Raw genomic sequence first — 25,046 nt, forward strand, 5'->3', positions numbered from 1 at the left:
AATGGTCGGATTTTCATTCCAGGATAGGGTGTGTGTTCAATGGGTCAGGCCTGCACTGGAAGTGGGCTGTTTAAAAGGCTCGCCTCCATGCTGTGAAATTTCATCCCAGTTACAATAAATACTTTCATAGAACATAGAACATAGAAAAATACAGTGCAGTACAGGCCCTTTGGCCCTCGATGTTGCACCGATCCAAGCCCACCTAACCTACATTAGCCCACTATCCTCCATATACCTATCCAATGCCCGTTTAAATGCCCATAAAGAGGGAGAGTCCACCACTGCTGCTGGCAGGGCATTCCATGAACTCTCGACTCGCTGAGTAAAGAATCTACCCCGAACATCTGTCCTATACCTACCACCCCTTAATTTAAAGCTATGCCCCCTCGTAATAGCTGACTCCATACGTGGAAAAAGGTTCTCATGGTCAACTCTATCTAAACCCCTAATCATCTTGTACACCTCTATCAAGTCACCCCTAAACCTTCTTTTCTCCAATGAAAACAGCCCCAAGTGCCTCAGCCTTTCCTACCATACCAGGCAACATCCTGGTAAACCTCTTCTGTACCCATTCCAGTGCCTCCACATCCTTCCAATAGTATGGCGACCAAAACTGCACACAATACTCCAGATGCCGCCGCACCAGAGTCTTATACAACTGCAACATGATTTCAGGACTCCAGAACTCAATTCCTCTACCAATAAAAGCCAGTACGCCATATGCCTTCTTCACAGCACTATTTACCTGGGTGGCAACTTGCAGAGATCTGTGTACATGGACACCAAGATCCCTCTGCTCATCCACACTACAAAGTATCTGACCATTAGCCCAGTGCCCCATCTTCTTGTTACTCATACCAAAGTGAATCACTTCACACTTAGCTACATTGAACTCCATTTGCCACCTTTCTGCCCAGCTCTGCAGCTTCTCTATATCCCGCTGTAACCTGCCACATCCTTCCTCACTGTCAACAACTCCACCGACTTTCGTATCATCCGCAAACTTGCTCACCCAACCTTCTAGCCCCTCCTCCAGGTAATTTAATAAAATGACAAACAGCAATGGTCCCAAAACAGATCCTTGCGGAACACCGCTAGTAACTGCACTCCAAGATGAACCTTTACCATCAACTACTACCCTTTGTCTTCTTCCAGCCAGCCAATTCCTAATCCAAACCTCCAACGCACCCTCAATGCCATACCTCCATATTTTGTTGCAGTAGCCTACCATGGGGAACCATATCAAATGCCTTACTAAAATCCATATACACCACATCTACTGCTTTACCCTCGTCCACCTCCTTAGTCACCTTCTCAAAGAATTCAATAAGGTTTGTGAGGCACGACCTGCCCTTCACAAAACCATGCTGACTATCCTTGATCACATTATTCCTATCCAGATATTCATAAATCCTATCCCTTACAATTCTCTCTAAGACTTTGCCCACAACAGAAGTGAGACTCACCAGCCTATAGTTACTAGGGTTATCCCTACTCCCCTTCTTGAACAAGGGAACCACATTTGTTATCCTCCAGTCTTCTGGCACTATTCCTGTAGACAACGAGGACATAAAAATCAAGGCCAATGGCTCTGCAATCTCCTCCCTTGCTTCCCAGAGAATCCTAGGAAAAATGCCATCAGACCCAGGGGACTTACCTATTTTCACCCTTTCCAGAATTTCCAACACCTCTTCCCTACATACCTCAAAGCCGTCCATACTAATTAATTGTGACTCAATATTCACATTGGCAACAATGTCCTGTTCCTGAGTGAACACTGATGAAAAGTATTTATTCAGTGTCTCCCCAATCTCTTCAGCCTCCACACGCATCCTTGACTGGACCTATTCCTACCCTGGTCATTCTTTTATTCCTGACAGCCTTTGGGTTTTCCCTAATCCTACCAACTAAGGACTTTTCATGTCCCCTCCTTGCTGCTCTTAGCTCTCTCTTCAGATCCTTCCTGGCTACCTTATAACACTCAATCGCCCCAATTGAACCTTCACGCCTCATCTTTACATAGGCCGCCCTCTTCCCTTTAACAAGGGATTCCAATTCCTTATTAAACCACGGCTCCCTCACACGACCCTTTCCTCCCTGCCTGACAGGTACATACTTATCGAGGACACTCAATAGTTGCTCCTTGAACAAGCTCCACATATCGATTGCGCCCTTCCCTTAAAGCCTACTTTTCCAAGCCACGCATCCTAAGTCATGCCTCACCGCATCATAATTTCACTGCCCCCAGCTATAACTCTTGCCCTGCAGTGCACACTTATCCCTCTCCATCACTAGAGTAAAAGTCACCGATTGTGGTCACTGTCCCCGAAGTGCTCACCTACCTCCAATTCTAACACCTGGCCTGGTTTGTTACCCAGAACCAAATCCAGTATGGCCTCACCTATTGTTGGCCTGTCTACATATTCTGTTAGGAAACCCTCCTGCACACATTGGACAAACACTGACCCATCTAACGTACTCGAGCTATAGCTTTCCCAGTCAATATCTGGAAAGTTAAAGTTCCCCATAACAACCACCCTATTATTTTCACTCTTCTCCTGAATCATCCTCACAATCTTTTCTTCTGTGTCTCTAGGACTATTAGGAGGCCTGTAGAAAACTCCTAACAGGGTGACCTCACCTTTCCTATTCCTAACCTCAGCCCAAACTACCTCAGATGGCGAGTCTTCATCCATCGTCCTTTCCACCGCTGTAATACTATCTTTGACAAGCAATGCCACACCTTCCCCTCTTTTACCCCCACCTCTGACCCTACTAAAACATTTAAGCCCTGGAACCTGCAACAGCCAATCCTGTCCCTGTTCTACCCATGTCTCCGTAATAGCCACAACATCGAAATCCCAGGTACCAACCCACGCTGCAAGTTCACCTACCTTATTTCGTATACTTCTTGCATTGAAGTATACACACTTCAAGCCACCTTTCTGTTTACAGGCACCCTCCTTTGAGATTGATGCCATGTTCCTAATCTCCCTACACTCCAGGTCATGCACCCTAAAGCTACAGTCTAGGTTCCCATGCCCCTGCAGAGTTAGTTTAAACCCTCCCCAAGGATACTGATGCCCCTCAGGTTCAGGTGTAGACCATCCTGTTTATAGAGGTCCCACCTTCCCCAGAAAGAACCCCAGTTATCCAGATACCGGAATCCCTCCCTATTGCACCATCCCTGTAGCTAAGCATTTAACTGTTCTCTCTCCCTATTCCTCGACTCTCTATCACGTGGCACTGGTAACAAACCAGAGACAAAAATCTGTTTGTTCTAAATCTGAGCTTCCAACCTAGCTCCCTGAAAGTCTGCCTAACATCCTCATCCCTCTTCCTACCTATGTTGTTGGTGCCAATGTGGACCACGACTACGGGCTGCTCCCCCTCCCCCTTAAGCACCCTGAAAACATGATCAGAGATGTCACGTACCCTTGCCCCTGGGAGGCAACATACCAAATGTGAGTCTCTCTCACCCCCACAAAACCGCCTATCTGTGCCCCGAACTATCGAGTCCCCAATAACTATTGCTCTGCTCTTCTCCACCCTTCCCTTCTGAGCAACGGGGACAGGCTCCGTGCCAGAGGCCTGAACCCCATTGCTTACCCCTGGTAAGTCGTCCTTCCCCCCCCCCCCCCCCCCCCCCCCCCTCCCCCCACAAGTATCCAAAATGGTATACTTGTTCTTGAGGGGAGCGGCCGCAGGGGGTCCCTGCACTGACTGCTTCCTCCCAGTCCCCCTCACTGTCACCCATCTGTCTGCAATCTTTTGGAGTTACTACTTCCCTAAAGCTCTGATCTATGACCCCCTCTGCCTCCCGAATGATCCTAGGCTCATCCAACTCCAGCTCCAGTTCCCTAACAAGGTCTTGGAGGAGCTGGAGATGGGTGCACTTCCTGCAAGTATAATCAGCAGGTACGACCATGACATCCCTCACCTCATGTTGCAAGAGGAACATTGCACTGCCTTCACTGCCATCCCTCTAAAAGTAACCTTTTTAAAAAAAAACTAGGTCTAAAGAATAGAACAAGCAAAATGCAACACTTACCTGCTTACCACAATGGGTCTTATTATTAGGTTAGAGGAGGAGAGCGGGTGGGAGGCACTACCTCTGTAGTGCCTCGGTTTCCAGATCACATTCTTCACAAACTTTTCAGGCCCTATCCATGCCACCTCGTACCACTCATGGCCCCTTATACCCCTCAGTGCCAACCTTTACCCATCTACCCACACTCCATTATCCTTTGTTCTCTATGTCAATCTATGTTCCTCCTCCCAGCCTCCATGGCTATTCATTCACTCCATGCCACCCTATGCACCTCCATGCCAACTTATTCCCTGATTCACTGCCATGTGTTCCCAACCCCTTCTTGCCAACCTACACCCCTCTACCCAATCGTTTGGCCCTTTTTCCTCATGCCAACTCATGATCTCCCCACCCTTACACTGTCCGTGCCAATCTTGGAAGTCATGAAACAAAATAAGATTCTCAGTCTGTATTGCAGACTTGACTATGTTTTTTAAAAAATGATAAAATCCCATTCAACATATTTAAATTCATTAAAGTAGTTAATTCCTTATGAAAATAAATATTTGTAGCCATTGCCCATGTCAGAAACAGTTAATTGCAGTATAATCATTTGGAGTTGTCAATGAAACTATCAACTTACCAGCTCTTGACTCCGATAATGATAGTCTTGGGAAGTAACCAAGGAACGTTAATTGTATAATGATTGACCTTAGGCTTATATCAACAAACATCTGTTACAAATGCAAGTGCGGTTTTATTTTTCAATTGCAGTGTGTGTTTCTCTTTTTGAAATTTAAAGAACAGGGAATTCAAATAGCCTGACAGTTCCATCCATGTCCACTTATCCATATACTACTACAACAATTCTAAAGGTGGATGAAATAGGTTTCCAAAATGAAACATGACTTCATCAAAGACCTTTTCTTCGTTTATAAACACCGTGAGTCATGTTTCAGAAGCCTTAAAAAGGTGAAAGTAGCTTGGCTTTTAAATATGCTGCTCCTTCCATGAACCATGGATGTGTGAAATATATATCGCTTTCCCCCAATCCCCCTGATGAAAATTATGGGAACCTCTGAATTCGTGGCACTTGTTCCATTTTGGTACGAAGGACGTTTGTTTTGCGTAAGTCTGGACTAAAGTCATTAAACATATCTGAGTTTCTCTTTACTGATTCATGGGATGAACTGAATATGGAAAAAATCTAAAGATCCCTTGTGTAACCTGGTGAAGGTTACATGAGAGGGAAAGTCGAATAATCCATCCCCTTTTTCAGGAGCAGGTGTATCCCTAATGACACCAAAAAGAATTGCAGGTGGAATGTATACAAGTGAAATACCTTGTTAGTTCGGGCATTTGTACAATGAGGAAAGCAATCCACAGAGAATACTTTCTCATTTTACTAACATTTCTACTTGCATTGTTTAATATGCAAAATGATTTGATTCCTGATGACTTGCTTCAATTGAGTAAAATATTTCCATTTTGTAAGTGAGACACTATTGATTTACTTTACTTTGAACAGTTTCTAGGTTTTATTTGCCCTCCATGCTGCACTGGGAAAATATAAATCAGTAACTATGGCCTGCCTTGTTTTAAAACCTGTAGTCAGCCAGTTCCTCAGGGTCATAGAGTTATAAAGCACGGAAGCAGACCCTTTGGTATAACTGGTCCTTACCGACCAGATATCTTAAACTGATCTAGTCCCATTTGCCAGCATTTGGCCCATCCCCTTTTAAACACTATTCATTCACCCATCCAGAAGCCTTTTAAATGCTATAATTGTACCAGCATACACCACCTCCTTTGGCAGCTCATTCCACACACGCACCACCCTCTGCATGAAAAAGTTGCCTCTCAGGTCCAATTTAAATCTTTTCCCCCCTCACCTTGAACCTATGCCTTCAAGTTTTGGACTTCACTACCCTGGGAAAAAGACCTATCTATTTACCTTATCCATGCCTCTCATGATTTTATAAACCACAGTAAGGTCACTCAGACTCCAGGGAAAACAGCCCCAGCTTATTCAACCTCTCCTACAGCTGAAACCCTCCAACCCTGGCAACATTCTTGTAAATCTTTTCTGAATCCTTTCAAGTTTCACAACATCTTTACGGTAGCAGGGAGAGTACAATTGCATTCAGTATTGTAAAAGTGGCCTCACTAATGTCCTGTATAGCCACAACATGACGTACCAACTTTTATACTAAATGCACTGACCAACGAAGGCAAGCATGACGATTGCTTTCTTAAACACCCTGTCTATGCGCACCTCCACTTTCAAAGAACTACGCACCTATACCCCTAAGTCTCTTGGTTTGACAACATTCCCCAGGGCCCTACCATTAACTGCATAAATCCTGCCCCTGATTCACCTTTCCAAAACGCAGCACCTCACATTTATCTAAATTAAACTCCATCTGCTACTTTTCTGCCCATTGACCCATCTGATCAAGGTCTCGTACTCTGAGATAAGCTTTTTCACTGTTCACGACACCATCAATTTTGCATCTGCAAATTTACTTACCGTAACTCTATATTCACATCCAAATCTTTTATAAAAATGACAAAAGCAGTGGACTAGCACTGATCCTTGTGGCATACCAAGGTCACAGGCCTCCAATCTGAAAAACAACCCTCCATAACTACCCTCTGTCTCCTCCTCCCTTCAAGCCAATTTTATATCCATTTAGCTAGCTCCCCTCAATTCCATGTGGTCTAATCTTACTAAACAGTCTACCATACAGAACCTTGTTGGATGCCTTGCTGAAGTCCATATAAACAATGTCTACTGCTTTGCCTTCATTAATCTTCTTTGTCATTTCTTCAAAAAAACTCAAGTTAGTGGGACACAATTTACCATGCACAAAACCATGTTGACTCTACCCAATTAGTCCTTGCCTTTCCAAAAGTATGTAAATCCTGTCCCTCAGAATCCCCTCCAACAACTTACCACTGATGTCAGGCTCACTGGTCTATAGTTCCTTGGCTTTTCCTTACCACCTTTCTTAAATAATGACACTCCATTAGCCAACCTTTAGTCTTCCGGCACCTCATCCTCGGCTATCAATAATACAGATCCCTCAGTAAGGGACACAGTAATCACTTCCCTAGCTTTCCGATAAGTTTTGGGATACACCTGATTAGGTCCAGGGGATTTATCTACCTTTATGCGTTTTCGGATGTCCAGCACCACCTCTTCTGCATTATGGACACTTTTCTAGATATCACTATTTATTTCCCCACATTCTCGCTTCCATATCCTTCTCTATAGTAAATACTGACACAAAGTACTCTTTTAATATCGCCTCTATCCCCTGTGGTTCAACACATAAATGGCCTTGTTGATCTTTAAGGGGCTCTGTTCTCTCCTTAGTTACTTTTTTGCCCTTGATATAATTGTAAAATCTCTGGATTCTCCTTAACCTTATTTGCCAAAGATATCTCATATCCCCTTTTTGCCCTTCTGATTTCCCTTTTGACTATAATCCTACTGTCCTTGTACTCCCCAGGGATTCACTCAATTCTAGCTGTCTAGTCCTGACATATGCCTACTCCTTTTTCTTGATCAGAACCTCAAATTCTTTGATCATGCAGCATTCGCTACACCTTCCAGCCTTTCCCTTAACACTAACAGGACCATATTGTGTCTGGACTCTCGTTACCTTATCTTTGAAGGCCTCACACTTCCCAGCCATGATCAAAATTCTATGCCATATTCTTTTCATCTGTCATTTAATTAATTCCTACAAAAACATCTGGGTGCATATACCAGTAAAGTTCACATTTATGTTTTCTAATATATGCACTGCACATTAACCCTTCCCATAGTGTTCGCATTTAGAATGCTAACAATCGGTGGCTTCAGCAATTCATCAGCACAGTGAACTTTCTCCAAATATTTCTTGAATGCTTGCTACTTTAATTCAGTCTGTTTGGTAATTCCTAAAGCAAGATTTTTAAAACAGTTGTACCAGGAATGTTTTATTTATGTTTGATGTTGTACTTGAGCAGATTCTGGATGAAGTGGAGAGAAGACGTGGAATTTCGGCTGCCCTGGTCTATCCATTCATGAGAAGTCTGATGGAGTCACCCTTCCCTGCACCAGGAAGGACCATACGAGTCAAGACCTTTCTACCAGGGGCTGGAAATGAGGTGCATGACTCCCTTGTTAAAAAGGCCATTGATAAATAATGTACTAAAGATGATTAGGAATTATTTTTAAAATTTTGAGCAAGCACCTGTATGTAAGAGCAAGTTTATTGAAAGTATGTATTGAGTTGTAACCATAAGATCCTTTCAGAGCTATAAAAAAAATTAAATTGCTGCTTTAAATGCAAGGTGTTCAGTGAAGAAAAAGAAGACCCCTGATTCCTTTGTTGACTAAAGGGCTTACAAGTAATGGATATCATATTGGAGTTAAGTAGGAAAATATTGCCCAGGAAGTGGTTCAGAGGATAGTAATTCATTCAAGTTGTGTACTAATCATAAACTATTTAAGTAAAGCTGAAACAGTTTAATGGCAATAAGTCTGTCCATCTGTCTTAAACCCATTACAATTCTTGATCTTTTAGTCATTGTGTTTAAATGTACGAAATAAATAATGCTGTGTTGATGTGAATTTAGAAGCTGAAAGTATACAGTGTCACATTGTATACCTTCAGTCTGCCATGACAACACAGTATTAGTAAATGTTTCTGCTGTGGGTTACCAGCAAACATACAATACAATTCTAGTAGTTGAATTTCAAGTCAGATGACAAGCAAAAATCAAAAATATTCATGTTGGACAGCCAACATAAATTTATTTATAATTGTACTGGATTTGGGTTCAGCTACCAGTTTTGATGGTACTTTTGTAATTTTGACATGAAGCAGTATGTTCTAAAGAAACAAAATGTTAGAATATCATTGTATAGTTGCTACTGTTAGAGCATAGTGCTAAAGTCTTGAAAGTTTCCTTTTGGTTTCTAAATATAATCAAGATAATCTTAAACATCCAGGAGATTATGATCAGCAAAAGTAGTGAGCAAATATTTGAATATTCTTTCTTTGTGATATTAATGCCTGTGTTAAAGTCATCGAGTCATAGGGATGTGCAGCACGGAAACCACTTCGGTCCAACTCGTCCATGCCAACCAGATATCCCAACCCAATCTAGTCCCAGCTGCCAGCACCCGGTCCACATCCCTCCAAAACCTTCTTATTCATATACCCATCCAGATGCCTTTTCAATGCTGCAATTGTACTAGCCTCCACCACTTCCTCTGGTGGTTCATTCCATACGTGTACCACCCTCTGAGTGAAAAGGTTGCCTCTTAGGTCTCTTTTATATCTTTCCCCTCTCACCCTAAACCTATGCCCTCTAGTTCTGGACCCCCCACCCCAGGGAAAATACTTTGTCTATTTATCCTATCCATGCCCTCATGATTTTATAAACCCCTATAAGGTCACCCCTCAGCCTCTGACGCTCCAGGGAAAATGGCCCTAGCCTACTCAATTTCTCCCTATAGCTCAAATCCTCCAACCCTGGCAACATCCTTGTAAATCTTTTCTGAACCCTTTCAAGTTTCTCAACATCTGGAGAATGGAGAAATGTTACACAATCTTATTAGGTGTATATCCACTAATATTAACACCAGTTGTTTCTAAGTTTTTCGAAAATATTCCAGAGAACCGATTTGTTGACTCTTAATGTTTTCCACCTCAAAGGCATGACAAATAGTCTTACCTTTGTACCTCTCCCGCATCTTTAGTGGCTGATACAGCAGTCTGACACTGAACTTGTTATTTCAGGTTATTGAACTTCGACGACCCATGGACTCACGATTGGAGCACGTAGATTTTGACTGTCTCTTTCGTTGTCTCGGCATACGGCAAATTATCAGGATCTTTGCATCTCTCCTGCTTGAGCGGCGGGTGATATTTATCGCAGATAAGCTGAGGTAATGGGCATATCCTACAGGTTTGGAATGATATTTTAATTTCATCAAATACATGACAATGGGTTACTAGGAGTCATCACAGATATGTTTTCTAAAATATTTTTCTTAAAATCATACAAGCTGTCAGTTAATTTTGTGATATTAATGGTCAGAAAAAATTGATATTGTTGGTATCTTATTTCAATGGAGGCACTAAGAAACGATGTACTAGAATGAATAGTTTGTATGCATTATGGTAAGATTTAGTTAATAAATTTGGTTTTGAATGTTTAGTTTCTGGTGATGTATTTTCCTGCACTCTGGCCAAACTGACAGCTGGTCATGCCAGAGAAAAGATAAAGCATACAAAACTATTAGTGAATGAGGTTTTGGGGTTATGGTAATAAAAATTGCATTCAAACGGGTCCTTTACAGACAGTCCCACAGAAAGAGGCTTTCTTGTTTACCACCTCTTTCCTTTCACCTCTTTATCTTCTCTTACTCTTCCAACTTATGCTCCTCAGTTGCTTACTGTACAGTTAGTAGTAAAGCTGTATCTTTATGATGACAAAGTTGTGCTCTGAGCAGCAGATCACTACAAACCTTGACACATGTTTTGATAAGTACCACAAGGCTCCTCTGGAGCTGTGTAAGCGTTGCAACCATTCTTTCAGTACACTGATGGCCTGCTCTGTCACGTTGTGTGTAGTACCATAATTTACATCATATGCAGGATGGGTACATGTGCACTGGTATATTGCAGTTATGTGCCATGTTGTCAGTCCATTTTTTTCACCAATCTCCCTTTGGTTTGCTGTGATTGCTTCAGACTGAAGGCATTGTGATTGCTGCTAGTATGTTGAACATTGACGCATGTGATTTACAGTCTGTGATCATACTCCATTGGATGTTGAGTGCATGGATTTTATTTTATTTCTGCTATAGGACAGAGTTGGTATCTACCCCTCCACAATGCAATTTACGAACATTGAATGACAATGTGCATCATGGGGGAGGTGGGGCTGCTAACCAGTGAAAGGGGAACAGATTATCTCAGGTTTAAGATGCATGGATAGGAGTTTTAATGTGTATTTAGTGAGCTCTTACATTTTTAAGATGTTGTCCGCTGCACGCACTTGCGAGTTGTGCTAAACACCATATTGAAGTAGTAGTTTTAGAGTCATAGATATTCAGAACAGAAGCAGACCCTTTGGTCTGTACCGCCTTGATATCCCAACCCAGTCTAGTCCCACCTGCCAGCACCCGGCCCATATCCCTCCTATTCATATACCCTTCTTATTCATATACCCATCCAAATGCCTTTTAAATGTTGCAATTGTACCAGCCTCCACCACTTCCTCTAGTAGCTCATTCTATACACGTACCACCCTCTGTGTGAAAACGTTGCCCCTTAGGTGTCTTTTATATCTTTCCCCTCTCACCCTAAACCTTCTAGTTCTGGACTCCCTGACCCCAGGGAAACATCTTGGTCTGTATACTCTATCCGTGCCCCTCATAATTTTGTAAACCTCTATAAGCTCACCCCTCAGCCTCCGACGCTCCAGGGAAAACAGCCCAGCCTGTTCAGCCTCTCCCCATAGCTCAAATCCTCCAACTCTGGCAACATCCTTGTAAATTTTTTCTGAACCCTTCATTGAAATCTGCTTGAAAATATGTAAAACAGACAAGTCTTGGCTTCAATCTGCATATGACACTGATTTGATTTCAGCAGCAGCTAATGACTGTTCTTAAACTCAGAGTTGAACATGCATACATACAGCAGCTGGAAGGATCCTACCATCACTACTTAAAAGGATCATTCTACTGGTTAATTGCTTCTTTTACTGTTGCTGTGATTCTACCTGTGTGTTGTGCTCAGTGTCATTGTTTCATGTTGTGAAAAGCTACTCAGTGGGATATGGCAGGTGGTGAAAGAGTTTTTGCTGTCTTCAAGGCTACTTCACAAACCGGCTGTTACATGTATGCTGGGATTATCATTGGAGAAGGATTAAAGGCTACTGGAAAAAGGATGAGGTGGTAAAGGTTTTTAACTAGGAGTTCCTGTAGGAAGCAGTTCTCCTACATGTTTCTCCCTAATAAGAATGAATGAAATGTATTTTCCTCTAATGGACAGAAAGGTTCAGTATTCTTCTGTACGTAACAATTCATGACAACTTGCAAGATGTTGCAGATATCTCCATTTTAGTCTGGAAGGAGCCAGAGACGTAAAGGTCCTGTAGTCCCTATGTCAACCATTGGTAAAGCTGTAATTGTCCTGCTTTGAAGTTGCAGCTGATGACTGACACCACTGAGGACATTCTTACTGAGGGACAGAGATGACATTATTGTTCATTGATGTTTAAGTACAGGTCGTTCTGCTATAATGCCACAGTTGTGTCCATCAGCAACCTCATGCTTTAGAAAATAGTGCTATGCAAAATCATGATAGAAAGTCACACTGTAGGAGATCGCTAATAGAAAATTGCAATACCTGTTCAATAGAAAGTTGATATTATCCAAACAGCATCCACAATTTGTCAATCGCATTATCACCAATTCACGCAGGCGAAACATGTGTTATAGCAGAATGACCTGTAGGAGAATTACATCTTGTATGACTTCCTCTTGAGGGCTCTCTTCCCATTCCTCTTTTTCTCATCCATGTGTCTTAGACTAAGATACTCCATTCCTCTTTCAGTGATAAAGTATTCATTGATAGAGTGAGCAAAGAATCTGCTCTCATTTACCAAAGCCAATCAATGATTATTTCATGGGAAAAGGGCCAAGAGCAACACCACCTGAACTAGCTGTCAAATTTTGTATCTCTGTTGTGGTAGAGCCTATCGCAATTTACTGAGAGGCTCCCTTATCATTGCAGTTACAAAATTGCTTCAGTGGCTCATGGCCTTACAGTACAAGCTATGCACCCTGTATTTAGAACTAACTTCCTTCCTTGTTTTTGACATACATAAAAATAAAATGATTTGTCAAACAATGTTTTCTCTGCAATACCTTCATCTAATCAAAGTCTGTTCATCATCAAATTATTTTTCAAAAGACTGTAAAGTTTTAACAACTGAAAGTACGTGTTATGAACTTGAAGCCTTGTGATTGGCAGGTTTTTATGCCTGTGGAATGTTGGGACAATGTACACAGGAGTTGCAAAGAATGAGGAGTGATCTCTTGGAAACCTGTAAAATTCTAACAGGACTACACAAAGTAAATGTAGGAAGGCTTTTCCTATTGACTCGGTAGTCCTGAATCAAGGGACAACAGCTTAAGTATACTCGATAGGCCATTTAGGGCTGAGATGAGGAGAAATTTCTTCTCCCAGAGAATGGTGAGCCTGTGGAGTTCTTTGACACAGATAGTGGTTGAAGGCAAAACATTGAATGTTTCCAAGAATGAGTTAAATATTGTTATTGGGGGCAAAGGGATCAAAGGGTATGTGGTGAAAGCGGGAACAGGGTACTGAGTTGAATGGGTAACTGTGATTATATTGAATTGCGCAGCAGACTGGAAGAGCTGAATGGCCACTCCTATTCACGTTTTCTATGTTGGCAAACCCAGCATTGTGTTTTGTACTTTTACTTATTCTACATAGAAAAAGAAAGACAGTTTAAAAGTGGTAGGAAAGAAATGTGAGTCATTTTGCAAGACACTACAAATACTGTTATTGTCCCAAACAGGAAATTAAAATTCTTTTGAGGGTGGTAGTAATGCACAGAGATAATGAGAGATTGCCAGCCGCATATGTATTACTGACCTGACTGAAGTCTCCTGGCAACATTGAATTATGTGTGTTTCACTGGAATCTGCTGATGACACCTGAGCTTTGGTTACATTCTAGAGACAGGCAGAAATTACTACTTGTTTCCTTGCCATAATATTTAATGATTTGGTGTGTGAAATGAAAATTACTCAGACTTGGACACTTAATCAGCACTGCAAAGGGTTAATTCTGAAAATATTTCCAGAAGTACTAACAGTGTTTAATTCCAAAACTGAAGAAAAACTTTCCTTCTCCCTAACACTGCCAGAGATTTACAAAAGGTCAAGATGTATTGAAGTTAGGTATACATCCGTTTTCCTGCAAGTGCGAAGGGCAAGTTGGTTTGATGGATTTGAGTCATCAAATCCATACAGCCATTTGCCGTACAGTTCACACCAAAGAGCTTCCCAGTGAGACCCACCCCATCCCTGTTACCCTACATTTCCTATGATTAATCCACCTAACCTACACACCTTTCATCCTGTGGGAGGAAACCAGAGCACCTGGAGGAAATCCATGCAGACACTGGGAGAATGTGAAAATTCCACATAGACAGTCACCTGAGGCTGGAATCGAGCCTGGGTCCCTGGCACTGTGAGGAAACAGTGCCCAATGTGCCACCATGCTGTCCCACTATGTTTGGTAAAATACTTTTAAAAGGTGGTATGGTAGACAAGCAATGGCTGGTATTTTACAAATTGTTACATGATTTGCCATAAACATACATTCCTTTTAAGGTTCAAAGAAGACCTGACAGGATAACTGAGTCAACCCTGGCTAACAAAGGAAGTTAAAGATTGTACTAAATTAAAGGGGGAAGCTTATAAATTTGCCAATAAAGTAATGTACCTCAGGATTTGGAGCATTTTAAATTTCAGTAAAATGGTAACAGGAAACTTTTTTAAAAAAAACAAATAGCATATGAATGTAAACTAGCAAGGTACCTAAAAACAGAATGTAAAAGCTACTGTAAGTTTGTTATGCTGGCTCTGTTGGGGAGATGTATGTAAAGTTGGTTGAATAGTGATGTCTATAGTTGAGCCTGTGCCAGTTTTACACTGAAATACACAACTAAAATTAGGCTGAAACAAACAGGATGTTAGAGAAACAGTTCTGAAAAAAGGTTATACAGGTCTGTAAACATTAACTGTTTCTTTCTCTGGAGATGATCTGTCTCAGCAGATGCTGCCAGACCTCCTCCTCCTCAGATGCTGCCTGACCTGCTGTGCTTTTCCAGTGCCATACTTTTTGACACTTGTCAACCCAAGCCTGGATATTGTCCAGACCTTATGCACTTGAACATGGACTGTTACAGCATCTGAGGAATTGTGAAGGCTGAAAGATGACCTGCTTGCCCTCTGATTTGATGAGTCTCAGATGGGTAAAGTGCACAATCTATGGACTCTGCCTCATGGGGGCATGTTGTGCTCAAGAAATTATGTAGATGTGCTGTTTGGACATTGCTTGATCCCTCCAATACCTCAACTCCTATGTACTTTCCCAAGGAAATCTGTCCATATTGTTGTTGCTCTGGGGTCACATTTAGGCCAGACTGAGTAAGGATAGCAGACTTCCTTCCTTGAAAGGACAGTAGTCAACCATTTGGGATTTTGCAACAATCTGAAAGCTTCTTGGTCATTTTTATTCTAGATCTAATCAAAAACTGAATTCAAATTTTCAAATTATCATGGTATGATTTGAATTCAAATTCCCTGGGTTATTAGTCCAGATGTCTGGATTATTAGTTCACTGATATAACCACTGCTTTACAGTATTCCCCACTCATGTATACATGTAACTTAAAGCATTTTTAAAACATGTAAATTGAACAGGAAAAGTGGAAATAGTGCAACAGTAAAAGTCGCCCTCAGCCATTAGAAACCTCACAGATGTTCTCTCGGTGGTATTGCTGGGCTAAAACTGAGATTTGGGCTGGTTGGCAGAAAGTTTTTTTTAAGTAGATATCATCTCTATATTGTTTGGAACACAGACTAAACAAACACAGGCACAAAGTCCTTTTGACAGCCAATGACGACATTTGGAAGGAATGTACTTCCCCTTAAAATTTTCTTTGCTCCCCATTTTTGTAGAGGCCTCATTTGTTCTGTCAAACATTTAGAATATGTCCTTATTGTTAATTTATCCATAAGTTTTTATATTAATAGCAACATCTGGAACTCCTCAGAAATATTTCACGTTAGAACTGAAATATAACAATTTGTTCAACAATGATTACTCCAGTCCCTTTCCCAACCTGAGCATTACTATAATTAACTAATGGGGTTACGAAGGTTAATTAATGTGGTTTCTGATTGATTACAAATTCTCTCTAAAGGTTTTTCATTAACATGTCAAAAATTATTGTAACAGTTCAGTCTCTAAGTCAAAGTGTTTTAGTTCTTTGCAAATGTATTCAAATTAGAAATACTTTGTAACTGGAAACAAAGTATCTGTGGTTACTTGATTGATTTTAATGACATGAGAGCTCTGATTTGGTTTGCTCTAGTAAAGTACAACTGGAAGGCTGCTTTTTGAGAGTTCAGGTTTGCAGCTCAAAAATGGTCTCACTGTTGCTCCAGAGACTAAAGTGGCAAAATTATGTCAATCCAGTTCCACAGAAATTCAATTTTACAGAGAAGATCTGCCATTAAAGATAAGATGGAGACATCAACAGTTAGGCTTAGTTTTATAGGATTTGCTCTGGCAGTTACTAGCTGTTTCCAAATGATAGAGAAATGATGATCTTGAAAATGGAGACTATTAGAATAAATAACCTGTGAATTCAGAGAATGTTTTATTTTCAGTGGTTGAGTTATCTAAGGCATTCAATGGTATTCCTGAATGCTGTATTACTGCTGAAATTATCACCTTTTGACCAGTCAACTATATAACCAGTGACTTCTTCAAATGGCAGAGCTGTAAATATATTAAATCACCAAAGCAAAGAGTTAATGAGAGAACAATGCAAATGTTCATCGAAGGACAAGAAACCGACATCTAGTTAGCAGTGAATATAGAAAACGTATTTGCATGATGATAAAGAAATCTATTAGTTAGATAGTCCCAATTGAAAAGTGCTATCTTGTGCCACTAGTCAAGGTGGTTTTACAATTGCAGTTATTGAATTATTGAATATTCATCCTTTCTCTGCAGTATGCAAATATTCTGTCTTCACATACTTACACATTTTTTCTTTGAAACTCCAAAACAATTCACAGTGTCAGGTAGTACAGTCAAATTCCAAATCACTCACTGCATCAATTTTTCTTCCCATCATTGGTTTTTCTTCCACTATTGGTTTTTTTGACACAGTTTCATATAATTAATATAAAATCAAATTTTATTCATAACAACTAGACAAAGAAATCTACTTGATTTGATATTTCTTCTTGCTGTTACATATGGAGGAAAAAGAAAAATCTCTGAATATCCTAAAGCACTTTGCAACCAACAAGGTAGATGTGAAGTGCAATTGTTGTTGCAATGAAGGCGTTATAGCAGCTAGTTTGCATACAGCAATCTCCTACTTACATCAGTGCGATTATAATCAAATAATTTATTTTTTGTAATATTAACTGAAGGATAAATATTGACTAGCACATATAACTCCCTAACATTTCTTATATAGTGCTGTTGGATTTTCTTTGCGTCTGTGTGAGGGGTCAGATTGACTCTCAGTTTAACTTCTCATCTGAAAGATTGCAATTCTGACAGTGCAACACTCCCTCAGTGTTGCACATGAATGTCAGCCTTTTGTGCTCTAGTCCTTACTTGAAACCATATCCTTCTAACTTGAAGATTATAAATATAAATGGGAATGTTTCTTCTGGTCAATATTTGTAGTATTTATGACCGCATTTACTACCTTTAGCATTTGACTTTATGAAAAGAATAAAAGGCTCTTTCTAAATATTAAAAAAGTTTAAGTAATTTTAAATGTGTGTGTGGAACTCTGGCTTCTAAACATTTGCCCTGCGGATGTGCAGCTGTATTGTGTCATCAGTGAGAAGTAAACTTTATTGCTATAAAATACTGCTGCTATCTAGTTGCAAGTCAGAGCACATATGTATCAGAGCATTGTGGAATTGTCAGCTTGGTCTGAACTCATCCAGCCAGAAGGTTCTTGGAACAAAATTGCTGATCCAAGGCCAGTTCCTTGTTTAAAATCATGAAGCACAAAAAGGAACAAATAATCTACTCAAAAAGTTACTAGTAAGAAAACAGAAGGAGAGGTGTCAGAGACAGGACTGTGCAGGAATTTTGGAAGCATTTATGGTTTGAAATCCAATTGCAGTTTCTCAGGACAATGATACGTACTACAGTCATGGTGCTGTGCTGTTTGTACATTCGTAATATTATATGTGCTTTTGAAAGGAAAAACATTTTTCTCTGCAATCCACTGCTGTTACAGGAGGAACTTTTAAAAAATGCAAGAAGCAAAAACAGTGGAAACCTAATCAAACCATTGCAGTGGATTAGCTGGTTTTGAAAATAAATGCCACAAAATTGAGTCAAATCCAAAAATAAATGCACAGCTCATGCTGTGTAGTAACATATGCTTGTTAATGCAGACCGTCTGCAAACTTCATATAATCTACTAATTTAAATCATTGTAATGTGCAGCCAGCTTCAAGTGAACTGATAAGGAGTTGTTCTTGAGGAGGGGTTGCCAAATTGAGAGAGTCTATATAGGTTCAAAATTCCATGACCTTGGTCTCGACTCCGCACTCTGCAACTGGATGCTCGGCTTTCTGACCCACAGACCGCTATCAGTGAAAATAGGCAACTCCACAATAACTCACAACACTGGAGCCCCCCAAGGATGCGTTCTCAGCCCCCCCCAGCTCACTGTACTCCCTGTACACACATGACTGTTTTCCAAATTCCAAACAAACGTCATCTACAAGTTCGCTGATGACACCACTGTAGTAGGATAGATATCTAACAATGACGAGTCAAAATACAGAAGGGAGATAAAGAGCTTGGTGACGTTGTGCAATGAGAACAACCTCTCAATCTTGGCAAAACTAAAAAACTAATCATTGACTTCAGAAAGAAAGGAAGAGAACAAACCCCCAGCGACAGCAATGAAACGGAGGTTGAGAGGGTGGAGAACATAAAGTTCCTCATTGTGATGATAACAGACAACCTGTCCTAGACATCCCACATAGATGCGATGATCAAGCAGTACAACAACACCTCTCCTTCCTCAGGTGGCTCAGGAAATTTGGCATGTCCATGAGGTCCTTCACCAACTTCTAAGGTGCACCATTGAAAGCATACTGTCCGGGTGCATACCGCCCTGGTTTGGCAATTGTTCTACCCACGACCATACGAAACTACAGAAGGTGGTGTGCACAGCCCAAGCATGGAAGCCAACCGTGGACTTTATTTACACAGCTCACTGCTGTGCAAGGGCTGGCAACATCGTCAATGACCCATCGCATCCCGGTAATGATCTCCTACAACCTCTTCCTCAGACAGAAAATACAGAAGCTTGAACACATGCACCAGCAAGTTGAGAAACATCTTTTTCCTGGCTGTTATTAGACTGATGAACTAACTGTCTAGCCTCAAATGATGCTGATTTTGCTAACATTGATCTTGTCTAGTACACGCTCTGTGCAATGTAACCTGTATGCCTCTTGTCTCCATCTTTTTGACCTGTGTGTTCTTGCTTACTCTGACCTGCCTGTACTGCTTTCACTGCACTTTGGTACATGTGCCAATCAATCAGTCAAGGTTCTGGTTAGCCTGCACCTCTTAACGTGAGATGCATTTTAATTAAAAATGGTACTGGAATACATTGTAAAGGATAATTTCATGCCTGGGATAATCACAGGAATGGAATGGCAAAGTAGACAGTGAGTCCAAGATTTTCTGATGTGGACGTGCCAGTGTTGGACTGGGGTGTACAAAGTTAAAATTCACACAACACCAGGTTAATTTGGAAGCACAAGCTTTCAGAGCGTTGCTCCTTTGTCAGATAGCTAGTGGGGTAGTATCATAGGACACAGGATTTATAGTAAAAGATCGAAGTGTCATACAACTTATGCAAGGTATTGAACAAACCTACATTGCTGTTATGTCTTTAATCACTTTTTCAATTGATTATGTAAATCCCAGATCATCTTTCAAGTCACCGACCTGAGATAAAATATTATGTTATCAGAAAATAAAAAAAAGTGACATCTCAGCTCAGACAATGCATTAAAGATGTGAGTTTAGAGTCTGTCTGTATCCCAACCTTGAGTCAGACTGGTTCTATTTCCAAAGTAGGAATTTATAAAATGTCACATTGACTGACTGCCTACAGACTGTGTGTTTTTTGAACAAAATAGAATGGATCTGCAAATGCAAATTCATCTCATAGACGTGTGTGTGTGTGTGTGTGTGCGCGCGCACGCATGCGTGTGGGAAAGAGTGAGAGAGTCTGTTTGTGCACGTGTGAGATTGTGTGTGGTTAATAGTGTGAGATGGAGTATATGTGAGAGGGTGTATGAGAAAACGTGTATGAGAGAGGATCTGTTTGAGAGTGTGATTGTGTGAGAGTATGAGCGTGTATAGTGTTTTGGCAGTGTTCGAGAGGCCTTGGTCTGGGAGAAATGGTGTGAGTATAAAATATGTTATCTATTTGCAGGATGCTACAAGGCCCTCCAGATAAACACTCAAAAGACAAGGATCTTGATAATTGTGGTGATTCATGCAAGAATTCTAGCCTTAGGACTTGGAATTAATGTCCCAAAGGGTTCAGTGACTACAACAATGGTCAAGGGCAGTTAATGCATCTTCAAATGACACATCCTGTAAACTGCAAGACTAGCCTTTCATGTTGTTTAAAGGGGTGCACTCAGCTACAAAAAAATCTCTCTTAATTACATCTTCTACCTAACATTCACATGGTTAACCTCAGCCTCTCACACTTTACCACTTCTGTAAATCACCTCACATAACTTGCAAACAGTGGCTGCTTTTCAACAATAACAATCGCTTCACTTAGCATTTTGCACCACACCCACTTTAATACTTGCTTTTCTCTTTCAAGACTATGCAGTGCATTACCAGAAGATGTATCACCTAATGGGTGCATGTCATTCCCCCTCACCTCTGCATGAAGACATGGTGATTGCTGTATTGGAGTGGCCATAACTAGGCCTGTGGCCAAAAACAAGGCTGAAGCCACCAAAAATGTGAAGCTTATATCCAACCCCTACTGTCACGTTCAACATTCCACTCATCCCTAAACCTTTTCTCATTTACAAGCTGTAAGTGGTGTAAACATTCATCTCTTGCTTCACCCTCTGCAGCGCAAACAGAAGCCACTTAGATTTGAGTACAGCTTAGTACAGCAGGGAAAATCACAAAGAAAGAAGCAATAAAGTATAGAGGTAATTAATTGACTCTTGTATGTAAAATACCTGTTTGCTTTATAAGTTTACTTGGAAAATTTATTTTGTGTTGGTTTTTAGTTTAGGAATATCAAGAGGATTCAGAACAACAGCAAGAGGGGGAGGGACAATCTAGAGTTATTGTTGAATGGTATTGAAATGTGACTCTCTTCAGCAGTATTCCAGTTGGCTGAGCCAATCACAGACTGACCAGGAAGGGAATGGATTGGTTGTCTCCATCCTCCCTGTCCTTGGATGGTGGCAAGGTCTTTGTGTTGGTGAGTTTGTGTAGGATACAACAGGCCATGAAGAATTTGGACATGTACTGTAGTGATCTGGCTGTGGTCCAGGCAGCAGAAGCATTATTTAAACAAGTGGTGAGTTCAATTTCATTTCTTGTGACAGTATTACTTCTGTTATGTGCATATGGTACTCACATATATATGTTGTGTACTGGAATCATGAGCCACATTGTCAGGAGACAGCCTTCATTACCCTATAGGCACCATGGTTGTCGTCATGCCTCAAATACAAATGATACAGTTGCACACAGATTTTAAGGAGTGATATACTTGCATTGCAAGTTGTTCAAAGAAGGTTCACAAGGCTGATTCCTGATCTGAAGGAATTGCCTTTGGGAGAAAGGTTGAGCAGGATAGCATTGAAATTTAGAAGAATGACCTGCTGCCATACCAATTGTGTGATAAGGAAGTGACATTTCTTTCACATTGCAGTGCAGCTCTGAGATAGCATGTTGTGCCTGCAAAGTGGTGTTAATGTAATGAATCACACCCTAAATCCTGGAGAAGCCTCCTGTCTTCCTGAAGCTTCATCTCTCTGGCAAGAAGAAAATAAAGCGCAGTCAGCTTTCTTGGAATGCTTGACTTCCTTATACAACAGTGTGACAGCAATCTCCGATATCCTGCAAATATTATCTGTTCCACACTGAGGGCAGTCAGAGATACTTACTGGTACAGCCTCTCAGCCTGCCCTGAGACTACACTCGTGACCGCAGTAGGTGGCAGATTTACATACACATCTGCTCAGGGAAATGGGAAAATCCATATGAGAAATGCTGCTTAGACAATTTTTTTAACAAATCTCCAGCTCATCAGTCAGCCTAAAAGCACATACCCATATTTAGTCCTCTCCTTACCAGTTGGGAGATACTGTACACCATCCAAAAACTGGATTTTTGTCTGTACTTTGGCTTGGAATTTCCAGTCAATTTTCACCAGAAATGGATGTATTAAGCTTGCAATCATGTTTTTCCACCTTGATTTCTGAGATATTTTGAATTGGTCTCAGAAGCTTTTGCTGTAATCCTCCACTACTGATTAATATTGTTCTGCTTACCATTCAGAATGCTTACCATTCAAATTTCCTTCATTTACATAAATTCAGAACAGTAGTAATTTTGACCTCAGTACTTTCAGTGCATTGGATTCCTTTGGATTGATACTACCTCCAAATAGATTGGCAATTGTACTGGAATTCAGGGGTGAGGCAATGGCTGAGTGGTACTATCACTGGACTGTTAATCCAGAGAGCTGGGCAATGTCTTGGAGACATGGGTATGAATCCTGCCACAGCAGGCGGTAGAACTTGAATTCAATAAACTTCTGGGATTAAGAATAGAATGATGACCATGAACATATTATCAATTGTTGGGAAAAAAACCCATCTGATTCATTAATGTCTTTTAGGAAAGGAAACTGCCATCCTTACCTGGTCTGGGGTACTCCAGACCTGTAGCAAGGTCGTTGACTCTTGACTACCTGATGGGCATTAAATGCTGGCCTAACCAGCGCCGTCCTTATACCGTGAATGAAAACATTCACAGAGGGGGTCCGGATTCCTGAAAGTTACGTGAAGCATAGTTATGGAAGGATTCTTACATGTAAGTTAATGAGAGTAAGATTTATATTTTAAAAATTCTAGTAAGCGCATGTCTTCACATCTAAGACACCAGTATATTTCAGTGCATTCGTTTGAAACTGATATGTCACAAGTGAAGCTAAATATCTGCTATCAATAGTCAATTATCACATTGATGTTGAGTAAAAGAACTACAGAGAAAGGTGCAAACTGAATAGAGACAATTAAAACTCTTAAGATCACAGCTTATCTCGAATCTTAGAACAAACTTTGCACACTTCATGTAGGGCATTTTGTTTTAATGAATACATGAAAGATTATGAAGTTGAATTTGTGAGCTTTGTAAAGTATGGAGCAAATACTGTCCATGTTTTTTTTCAAACAATTAATAATATAGCATTATAAAATTACTGGTGTGCAGATTTATGTTGTAAAAGGTTATAGTTGGGAAAGTAGCAAGCAGAAATATTATTCTTTTATGGTTAACAAATTTGTCCCCCTCTACTCCTAAATATTTGGTTCACAATTAAAGTTAAGTATCCCTTGGATTGCAAAGCAGAGACCAAAGCATCCCTTTGCTGATTTTGGGCTTTGAAAAAAGCAGTCTGTGACAAAGAGAGCTCACCTGATTTTCAAATTGACCTAAAGGTCTGCTTGAAATAGTTGACCTCGAGCCAATTCTGGGACCTACACCGATTACTGTTGTTGGGCTTGAAGCATCACAATAGACCTAGAGAATAAATTAACAGCATCCATTTCTGGAATGTGAAATGCGTGCTGAAGAGTCCAATAGGCTCATATTTTGGAATAAGTATTTGCCAAAATACTATATTATTTAGAATGTCCAATGCAAAAACTGGCATTTAACATGCTGTGTGTAGTATGCTGAGCATGCTAGAGTTAGTTTTTGTAGATAGAAAGCAGCTGAGAAAGTGGCCTTTTAAAGACCTTGTGAAGGTTGTCCATAAAGTACTAGGTAAAAGTACATTCCCCTAAATGCAGGGCTAGGAAGGGGCATTCTTGCTCTTTCGAATTCAACATTAAAGATGTAAGTTTATCAACCACCTTCTCCCACCCCAGCTACTCCAAACCACCTCCTGGTATTTTCCTTTCTGGTCTCATTTATCTCCCACTTGTTCTAGAAAGGAAACTGGGGGAAACCGAGGAAAATCACATGACCCAAAATAATCAATGCCTGTGTGTTGGGGCATCCTGCAGGTCGGCAGCTACACATGCGAAGGTCTCCTATCTTGTCTGGGTCCTAATGGTCCCTCTGTGTATCTCCTTTTGGCTTGTCCAACCTCAACTAGGAAGATTATGTTTGAATTACTTAACATATTCATGATAGATTAATGGCATCCTTACCTACCCAAAATATTTCTGAAATATAGAAAAACAATTGTCTGACAAAAAAAAGTCATATAGTAACAATTGTACAAAACAGGAAACTCTCGTAAAGAATGTAAAGAGTTTCTGTATCTGAGGCTTTGTTTGCTCCCATTCTAAGTCAACACACAAAAGAAAAAAAACAATGAAATAAAAGCAAAATCGTGCAGATACTGTGACTGGCCCAGTAGCTCAGTGGTTAGCACTGCTGCCTCACAGCACCAGGACCCAAATTTGATTCCAGTTTTGGGTGACTGTGTAGAGTTTGCACTTACTCCTGTGTCTGCATGGGTCTCCTCCCACAGTCTAAAGATGTGCAGGTCAGTTGGATTGACCTTGCTAAATCATCTGTGGTGTCCAGGGCTGTGCAGGTTTAGTTGCAAAGCCATGGTAAATGCAGGGTCCTGGGTGGTCTGGGTATAGTCGAATGCCCTTCAGAGGGTTAGTTAGACTTAATAGGCTGATTAGCCTTTCTCTGCGCTGATACAATCTTATGATTGTATCCTGGAGAAACTCCAGCAGTCTAGCAGCATCTGTGGAAACGGTGTTAAAATTTATAATCTAATAAATCTTCAGAAGGATCATTGGACTCAAAACGATATTCTCTGTCAAAAGCCTTCAGCTTTTAAATTCTACAAAGCTGTGGATTTCTAAAGTTCATAGGCA

The 25,046-nt window shown here is 40.7% G+C and overlaps 1 protein-coding gene across 12 annotated transcripts in view; it reads left to right on the top strand.

Moving 5' to 3' along the window:
* dennd2b (DENN domain containing 2B) overlaps window positions 1-25,046 on the top strand; it is a 462,540-nt gene that overhangs the window by 400,984 nt on the left and 36,510 nt on the right. For all 12 annotated transcript variants that reach the window (XM_072592318.1, XM_072592325.1, XM_072592315.1 and 9 more), the window contains 2 exons: window positions 8,048-8,188; window positions 9,829-9,977. In XM_072592318.1, coding sequence (XP_072448419.1) covers window positions 8,048-8,188; window positions 9,829-9,977 — 290 coding nt within the window. The remainder of the gene's footprint in view (window positions 1-8,047; window positions 8,189-9,828; window positions 9,978-25,046) is intronic.

The sequence above is a fragment of the Chiloscyllium punctatum genome, chromosome 22, assembly GCF_047496795.1.
Source record: "Chiloscyllium punctatum isolate Juve2018m chromosome 22, sChiPun1.3, whole genome shotgun sequence".
Lineage (NCBI taxonomy): Eukaryota > Metazoa > Chordata > Chondrichthyes > Orectolobiformes > Hemiscylliidae > Chiloscyllium > Chiloscyllium punctatum.